General features: G+C 43.8%; 1 protein-coding gene across 1 annotated transcript in view; it reads right to left on the reverse strand.

Annotated features, from left to right (window-relative positions):
* LOC147011247 (dynein axonemal heavy chain 10-like) overlaps nt 1-10000 on the reverse strand; it is a 147580-nt gene that overhangs the window by 69815 nt on the left and 67765 nt on the right. Inside the window, exons 26-27 of the mRNA XM_085859696.1 lie at nt 7470-7610; nt 977-1196 (exon numbers count right to left, since the gene is read on the reverse strand). Coding sequence (XP_085715822.1) covers nt 977-1196; nt 7470-7610 — 361 coding nt within the window. The remainder of the gene's footprint in view (nt 1-976; nt 1197-7469; nt 7611-10000) is intronic.

The following is a 10000-nucleotide window of genomic DNA, read 5'->3' on the forward strand; positions in this document are numbered from 1 at the left end:
GACACGCCTCAGACTTCACCGACTGGCGCCACTTTCTGCACTCCTTTCTGCACACACGAGCTGGACACCTTTCTGGACACGTTTCTTCACACTCCTTCCTGGACACACACACACGAGCTGCGTCGTGCTCACGTCTTTTATAGACCGGGGGAGGAGCCTGTATGCAGATTCGCGGATCAAAACGCGCTTGGAGGCGGGGCCATGCCACCCGACGTTCAGTCATTGGATGGAAGAAAAGGGGAGTGAAGCCTTCCTGATCCGTTTTCCTCTCCTGAAGGGAATGCATTCACAGCGGGTTCGGAGGCGGGGCCATGCCACCCGACGTTCAGTCATTGGATGGAAGAAAAGGGGTGTGAAGCCTTCCTGATCCGTTTTCCTCTCCTGAAGGGAATGCATTCACAGTGGGTTTGGAGGCAGGGCCATGCCACCCGACGTCCAGCCATTGGATGGAAGAAAAGGGGCGTGAAGCCTTCCTGATCCATTTTCCTCTCCTGAAGGGAACGCATTCGTATCCGCGGCTCGACGCGTTCGGCATCAATTACCGAACCGGCCCTGGACAGCACGATGTTTGGTGTTGACTGGTAGTGTGGTTGATGGTTGTGGAAGGAGAAAGGCGAAGGTGGTGGGGGGTTTGCTGTGGTGGTTTGGTTGTTGGCGGGCGTCGTTTGGGAATGGCGGTGAAGTGATGTTTGCGGGATGGAGTTGTGGAGGTACAGAGGCGAAGGTGGTGGTGTTTGAGTTGTTGGCGGCTTAATGGTCCAAAATAATGATAGAGAAAGAAAAATGGCTAACTGAAAGGGTCGCAGCCCGGATGAATCACACATATTCCCTCTAAACAAAAGGTGTTGGCTAACTACACATGAACTTATCGATATATCTCACCTGAAGACCCTTTATGATGTATTGCAAATTTCCACAGCCGTAACAGTATAAAAAACGTTCACTTGCTATTTCTTTAGCAAGATGTATATTTCACCTGGCAGTTCACAGGGTCCTGCAACAATCTCATCACTGTGCACGGTTGGTAGAACAGACCGCCATCTTAAGAAGTTATCGAAACGTAAGCGTCCTGCAGGAAGGAGTGCAACACCGAGTGAAGAGCACAGGGCCTCGAGGAATATCGGTTCAACACAGGACAACGAGACCTCGTGCTCGACCTCAAGCAGTGCACTTAGTACTGAACACAGTTGGGCCACCTGTGAAGAGTGAAAGTGAGAGCACAAGTTATGAAACAGCATCCGTATTGCTATAATCCATTTTGGGAAAAGCTTTACTCAAATTGTTTAGGGAAGGGTTTCTCCAAGACCGTTCCACAGGTATCACGATAATGTGAAGACACACAATATTTTGGGAACCTGGGCGGCTAAATAAAGCATAAACACTGGAAGGGACACTTTAGGGCTTTGTATCTTCGTCACACCTATGTGTAGAATGTTGGTTTTGCCTTCTCTGTTTTAAATTAGAGAATGACAATCTTGTTATTGAGTGGTAGAGTGGCTAAAACCTTCTTGCATTACCCTCACCAGTGTGGTTTGATTACTATGGTTGCTCAGTGTAGATGTCTGCGATGGAGTGGTGACCTGTCCTGGATTTGGGCTTTGCCACAGAAATATTCACAAGGTGTGTGTGTCCTCAAGTTCTCTCAATAATATAGGTGACACCATTTTTATTGCTCTCAACAAATGCAGTCATTATTATTTGACACAGACCAACAATGGCAGATCTATAAAGATTAGGAGGGATATTCAAATAAGTATTTGAGCAATGCAAACTACATAACGCATGTCTCATTTTGTTTGTCGTCTCGATTTTCACAAGAGGACGCTAAGATCATGCTTCTTGTTTTGTGTGATGTTCTCCAACATGACTCTTGAAAGAGAAATGAATTCTTGCAGACATTTTTTTCTGCAAGGTTAACTTAGCTTTGCCTGGGTTGGTTTGAGGGTAGTGGAGTAGCGGCTGAACCGTGAATCTTGTCCAGGTTCCTCCTGATGACTCCATCTTTGCTCTTTACTTCCTCGGGTTCCTTTTTTGTCTTCCGTTTCTTTCAAACTCATTCCATTTGTTTTGAATAATATTTCCTGTTATTGCATGGCTTAGTGCAACAAAGACCCCCATATTTGGTCACTTGTTGGTGAGGACACTAGACTGTGATCCTGGAGGTTGAGTTCAAGTCCAGATTATAGTTGTGAATCTATATAATGCAAAAGTGGATCGTGATGGTCCAGCATGATTTATAATTACCTCCAAGTTTGTTCGACAAAAACGTTTATTTGTACGACTTTTCATATATGCTTCGATAAAACGGTTATACATATTCTTGTGTGTGTTTTTTTGTTCAGTTTCGAAGGGAAAAAAAAAATCATTAAATGTTTTACCCCCAGAATGCAATTGGTGGGTCGATTCGAGTCCAGTTATATTTAGCAATGATTCGTACGTAGTTTGCACGAGATCGGTTCCAGCTTGGTTTGTACATGATGAGTTTTCTCTGATGTGACACCTCATTTCCAATGGTTTGTGTACCTTCTGCATCTCGTTTTCTCATGTGCATCCTCAGTTTATTCTTTGATCAGCACTTCGATTCCTTCAGTCAAACATCTTGTTTTGTTTTATCATCTTTGAAATCGGATCAGCACTTTGATTCCTTTAACAAAGGAAAGCATTTTCTTTTTATTTCTTTTCGTGTTTACGGCTCAGTACCTGATTTGTAAAACAGGTCAAGGTGTACCGGTATCTGTGATGTGTGCACTTCTTCTCTTGGTACCTACTGAGATAAACATTGTAGTTCAGCTGTGTGGATTCCACATTCCTTGTGTTTTTGCAATTCCTTGCTGGTTTTTACTATTTTTGAAATCCAACATTACCGCTTCTCGCCATTTGACAAAGGTAAACTTCTTTTTATTCTCATGATGGGGCAGGTCGTGGTACAAAACCATTCTGGGGGAATATACATTCTCCATGCCAAGTTTGAGCCCCAATGGGTCAAAGGATGTGGCAGGTACATCGGAGCACACAAATGCATGTAGGGCTCCTTTATATAGAGGGGAGGGGGGCAATGTAAAAATAAAAAAAGATTAAAAGAGTACATCTAAAATAATACATCATCTAAAAGACAGGCCGACAACACTGTCCCAAGAGAGATGGGGATGGCAACACTGAGATGGATGGGAGTCAGGTTGAAGCAGAAGTCAGGTTGATGGAAGGGATGTACTTGGGAATGAAGGGAAGAGTCTTGGTTGGTCCTGGGATGTCCGAGGAGTTCAGAGAGAACATTGGTTTGAGGTAGGGAAGTGCTCTTAGTTCACTCATGTTTATCATGGTGATGGAGCTGGTAAGCAGGAAGGTAAATGTGAGGGCTATTCTGGAGAGGATGTTGTTTGCGGACGATCTGGCTGTTGTGGTGGAGAGTGGGCGGGAGATGCAGGAAGTCCTGGGAGAGTGGAAGCAGGCACTTTGGAAGCATGAGCTGAAGATGATTATGGAGAAGACTGAGGTGATGTGGGTCGGGCAGCAGAGAAAGGAAATTAATATCAGGTTAGAGGGGAAGGAGATCAGACAGGGAAATAGGTTTGAGTATCTGGTGGGGGGGGGGTGGGAACAGTGACTGTGGATGGTAAGTCCAAGGCAGATGTGTGGAGGAGGATTCAGGTGGGTGTGAATGTAAGGAGGAGGTTGGAGGGAGTAATTGCAGACAGAAAGATATTGTTGTGGTTACCAAATTCGCAAACCACCATTCAGGTCCCTTAGGTGAGGTATCTCGGTAAGTACATGTGTAGTTAGGCCCAAACCCGTTGTCTAGTGGGAATACATGTCATTTATGCGTGCTGCGACTCTTCAGGATAGCCGTTTTTCTTTTGCTATCTTTATTTTGGACCAACCGCCATGATTACCACCACAACCACAACATCAACCACCAACCACAACGCCGCTTCACCACAACCGCCACGACCTTCCCGTCACACCTCGCAACCGTCGCATCGCCACCGTTCTTGCCCCGCTGTGGGTACCGGTGTTGGACTCGTGCAGGGCGCGCGCCGAACAGCGTGTACAAAATCACGGATTTTGTGCTTCAAAAACGGATCAAAAACGACACACGCCCACTTTTTGCCGTCCAATCGGTGAGCGAGGGGCGAATTGGCCCCGCCCCCAGGGCGATCGATATATGCAAATTTATGGATCAAAAAGCCTTCACGCCAACTTTTTCTCGGGCCAATGGGGAGCGAGGTGAAAGGTCGAAGGGAGGGGGTCAAAGATGAGAGGGCGAAGCTACGGGGCTGATAAAAGGACCGTGTTCGTCAGTCCAGAGAGTCGAGAGGCGGAGAGTAGGAGAGTAGGAGAGTCGGGAACAGAGAGTTAAGACTTCGCGGGCGGTGGAGTTGGCAAGAAGGAGCTGGTCGGCGTCGTGTGTTGGAGTCGGAGCGGAGGGGACGGAGCTGTGGAGAGGCGGCGAGGGCAGACGAAGGGGGTGCTCGCGTCGTGCAGGGAGCTGCACCCCAGGGAGGCCGACAGCGTGACCTGGCCGAGGTGGAGACGCTCGTCGCGGGATAATAAAAATCCTCTATACCCCGAGCATCAGCAACCCCCTCCTGTTTCCCCCCGCGCTGAGATAGTGCGACCAAGGGGGCCCCTTTCCCACCCCCTACCAGACACTGTCCGCGAGGCCCGCGGAGTTGAGGTGCCATCGCCGCTCCGCGTCTCATCACCAGACGGGTAGGCGCGACCCGGTCTCGGCCTCAGGCCCGCCTCATCCTTGAGGGTATTCTTTTCCTTGGTTTTGGGTATGTGTTGTCGGCGCCGTCTGTGAAGTAGAATTGTATAAGTGTTGCCGTGTGCTCGGTAGTCGGTATTAGCTCTGCATTGTGTTTTCGCTTTTACATTTGCTTTTTGTGTAAATTACATTGTGTCTTTTCTGTGTGCATTTGGTGGAATTGTATATGTGTGCTCCCGTGTGCCGCGAATAAATGTGCTTTATTATTGAACTGTTTCCCGCTTCGCTTCGTCTTTTCCTCTATTGAATCCCCATCTTGCTTCACGTAAAGGGTTGGTAGTGGGCTGAATACGCCCGATAATTAATCGAACCGTTGAGGTCGACGATAACACCGCTCGGTTATTCTGATAGTACGGAACGGGTCGCTTAAGTGGCCCGTGTCCGAAGTCGACCTGCGGCGAGGTGCGATCGCCCGGTCTACCCTCCGCGTGGGTACTTAGGTAGGTCGAATTTGGCGAGCAACCCTATCCCACGCGGGGGCTGATTGGCTCGATCGCGGTGAGACCGAAAGGTCCACCCGTGACTGGTTCCCGGCGTTAGTCCGAGAGGGTCACGACTGGATTGTCCGTCCGGTGCCGCGATTCGAGTTACGTGGCCGTCAGCACGCCGGCGGGCGCGAATCCGCAACAATATCAAGGAAATTGAAATGGAAGGTTCTGATGCCGTGTGTAACGCTGGACTACCTTTCTGGTCTGGAGATGGTAGCACTGACAAAGAGACATCAACAGAGGCTGCAGGTTTGTGAGGCCAATTGGGTGAGGAGGATTGATGGAGTGAAGAGGGTGGATAGATGGAGGCTGAATGAACCTTTTTTTGTATATTGAGGGAGTAGATTGGTGTGCAGATGAGTTTTATGTGGAGATTGGAGAAATGCTGGTTGAGATGGGTTGGACACTTGGTGTGGATGAGGGAAGAGAGGAGGGAAAAAAGAGCGGATAGGATGAGGGAGTAAGGTCGGAGGAAAAGAGGTAGAGCACGGTTCAGATGGGAGGATTGTGTGAGGAGGGATATCAGTAAGGTGGGAGGGGTTGGGGAGTGCAGAGATTTGTCTGAGGACAGAAGGGAGTAGAGGAGTATTGTGGTCAAGGCAGGGCAGAAGCTTGGTGCCATTGGACCTCACCCCTTATAAAAGGAAGAAGAGGAGGAGAACAAAAAGAAGAGATGGCTGTCATACTGCCAGCTGGACATAATATATGATATGATGAATGCTGACTGAGGGAGGGTTGCAACTACATGGCGTTGAACTGCATCGTTCGGCCTCGATGATAAAAGTTCCGGGATGCAGCGTCTTTTCCACCACAAAATAAGATCCTGTATATACATTAATCATTGACATGAAACAGATGACACTTGCTGTCATTGTCTGTTTCACTGTTCCTGATATGATACTACAGCCCCACAATGATAGCTGGTAGTTAAAGTGACCAATTATGACGTATTCTTTGGAGGTGTGTGTTGGTTTTGATTGGGAACAGTGCATAGTGAAACATGAACAACTGTTAAATAAAATCTTTGAAATTAGAAATTTGATGATGAAAACAAAAAAGCAGTGATATTTTTGAAACAAGTACGAGCACAAGTTAATAAATAAATAAAGAGAATTTTACTCTCACAAATCATGCAAGAGGTTTCGCAGGATAGCCTAACCCGAGAGGTATGCACACTTGCCCCTGATATATCTATCCTGGGTTCAAATCTCAACCCTGCTATAGACTGTCACCTTGGTATTTCACAGGCACATCAGCGTGTGCTGGGAATTGAGGTGTACACGGGTATTGGCCGGATTGCTCAGGCTTGATGGGCTTAATGGCTTCCTCCAGATGGACGTTTATCTGGTGTCCCATCTGCTGGCATTAGTTTGTGGATGTTAAAGATCCCCTGGTGTCCTTTGTGAGTGAAGGTGAACAATCGGTGGCACCATGAACAAATTAAAAATTCCTTCACACTTAGCCAAGTATATATATATGTATATATATATATATGTATATATATATATATATATATATATATATATATATATATATATATATATATATATATATGTATATATATGTATATATATATATATATATATATATATATATATATATATATATATATATATATATACATATATACATATATATATATATATATATATATATATATATATATATATATATATGTATACATATATATATATATATATATATATATATATATATATATATATATATATATATATATATATATATATATATATATATATATATATATATATATATATATATATATATATATATATATATATATATATATATATATTGACTCCTCCCATGCTCTTCTCGCTGAAGAAGTTGTATAAAACAACCAAGAAGGTCTACACAAGGTAAGCCCTTTGCTGTATCAAACCCTTCCCAAAGTTCTTCCACAGCTGTAAACACGTTTACACACAGTACACATATGAGAATCCCATTGTTACACACCCCCTCAGCTACCGGACTCGTTTTCTTGGTTTTTGGCGAATCATCAGCAACAGCGCAAACAGCAATGCATACCAATGACGCTCCCAAGCATGTACCACGTTCAAATGTTGACAGCAGTCAATATATCTTTAATATATATATATATATATATATATATATATATATATATATATATATATATATATATATATATATATATATATATATATATGAGAGTGCACCAATTATCTGCTGACCAAGTTAATGTCGATCAGTGGGATGACACTCTCTGGTTTCTCCACAGAGCGTCCCTCCATCACACCATCCACCAACATGTCGATGCAGGAGGGCACATACTTCTCAAACAGCCGGATCAGTTCTGCCTCCAGCGAACAGGTCTAAGAAATGGATGAAATGGTATCACGTGTTACAGTTAGCAGGTGAGTTCATTCAGCACGATATGCAACAACAACATACCACACAAATTATAAAGCCTGTGGTTATAAAAAGAATACCATGGTATTGTTTATAAAAAAGAGCAGGTCAATGTGTGCACTGTGCAAGAATTTGAAATATTTGAATACAACATTTAGGTGGTGTTTTAATGAATTTCATCGGAGAAGATGGATGTGAGTGGTATGAATGCTTCAGTGGCACGATTTCATTGGATGTGTATATATTATGAAGAGGAAGAGCATTTACATCAAAAGCATAATCTCACACATTCATTGAGTGGTAAATAAAATAACCAGAGAGTTGGTGTCAAAGCCACCCAATGCTCGCCTGTTTATGCATTTATCGTTTTTAAAAGACTAGTCTAATAATATTTTTTATAAAGCATTGCAGTGAAGTCTGATCCAAATAATTTTAAAGCAATGTATGTATTTGTATATTGTAATCAGTAAACTAGTACACATTAAATGAATGGCAAGCGTCTGGTATAAACAGGCGAACATTGGGTGGCTTTGACACCATCTTAGGTTGAAATCAATTAATTTTTTTTAATCATTTGTAAATTTCAACTTTACTACACCAATAGTATACTCCAAAGGAACCTCCATGCAAAATATCAGCATCCTAGTACACATATTAAATGAATGGCAAGCTTCTAAATAACTTGCACCAAAAACTTTAACATTTTCACGCTGACGCTCACGCTCACGCCAGGGATATCGCGATCGCTCTCTGTTCTTCGAACAGGTGAGCTAAAAACGACATCGAGGAATTTTCCCAGGGTGTATATTTGGTGGAGTTAGCTTAGGTGGTAACCTTTTTTTCTCCAAAGTATTCTTTTCACCCTTCGGAGTTATGTCAATAGATGAGCAATAAAATTATCTTTAAATTGCTGTGTGGGTAGTGTTTGTACTATTGTTGGTTTTTGAAAAATTAGCAATTAGCGCATTTAAGAGGTCACATGACTTCTTATTCGCCAAACATACCAATCGTTGTTACATCTTTGTTATTTTTTTTTTTACATCTGATACCAAAAATTCGGCTTTTTATAAAGCATTGTATATATGGATCCACGCTCCGAGATGGCGACAGGTGGTGGCTCGTGGTTTATAAGTTATGAATTGTGAGAAAATTACTGTTTAAAACACCGAGTAAGGTGCATCATGTTAAAAAAAAATTGATCCTATAAAGTTATGTCACGATGAACCTCGGGAGCTCAGAGGAGTAACGTCACAAACAAACAAACAAACAAACAAACAAACAAACAAATGTCTCATTCCGTTTTATATAGAAGTCAAGCACGAGTATCCGTCTTCAGTGACAGGAGAGGTTTAAGTTAATCTATCAATTTAAATTCTATTTCTTGGACAGTAAAGAGGTCAATTTTGTTGCACTCTTGGTTACAAGCAGAGCCAAAGCTCTGAGCAACTTATACCGCCCATACCACTGCAACATGGTGGTGTAACATAGGGTGGAGGAGGTCAGATTTCTCAAAAGAGTTCAAAATATCCTGGTGGTGAGACAAAATTCAGCATCAACATTACTCATGCCTGTTCTCCCATAATTTCAAAAGTGAATGTTGAGCTTTTCAATGCAGCATGGTAAGCAGCCGCTATAAACGGGAGACAGACGAACGCACAGAAAGACACCACGGTTCAAAATGTACAATAGATGACTTCCCTTCGAAGGAAATTCAACACAGAAAGCCACCATTCGGCTCATGAAGCCTGTACAATGGTTGCCAACCGTTGAATTTTTTGTATACAGAGGCAAGGCTCGTGTTTGAGCGAGAACATGGAATGGATCAGGACACAACAAGATAAAACGAACAGCAGTGAGAGTGGGGGAGGGGGAGACACCAACAGTGAAGTTGAAGGACAAAATAAAATGAAAATTGGACAAACAATGGGATAGGTCAGAATGGGGTGGACAGGATGGATACAGAAAGAAACTTCTTCCTCCCCCCCCCCTCAACCCCGATTCTCACTACCCCCTCCTCTCTCTACCCCTCCCCCACTCGCTTTCTCCTCCACTCCCGTCTCTCCCCCAATCCCATCCTCTCTCCCCCACTCCCTGTCCCCTCCCCCTTTCTCCCCCACTCCCTGTCCCCTCCCCCTTTCTCCCCCACTCCCTGTCCCCTTCCCTCCCTCCCCCACTATCTCTCTCCCCCACCACTCCCTGTCTGTCAACTTCCACGAGCGTATTATTTAATTACAACGGGTTAGGAAAAAAAAATATCACTTTTTCCTAATTTTTATCTGATTTTACGAGATTTCGACAAAACTATTTCGGCCTTGAGTTGCAATCATTAACCTCCGCCATCTTCGAAGATGGA

The sequence above is a fragment of the Eptatretus burgeri genome, chromosome 16, assembly GCF_056783735.1.
Source record: "Eptatretus burgeri isolate ZD-2024b chromosome 16, Ebu_testis_v1, whole genome shotgun sequence".
Classification (NCBI taxonomy): Eukaryota; Metazoa; Chordata; class Myxini; order Myxiniformes; family Myxinidae; genus Eptatretus; species Eptatretus burgeri.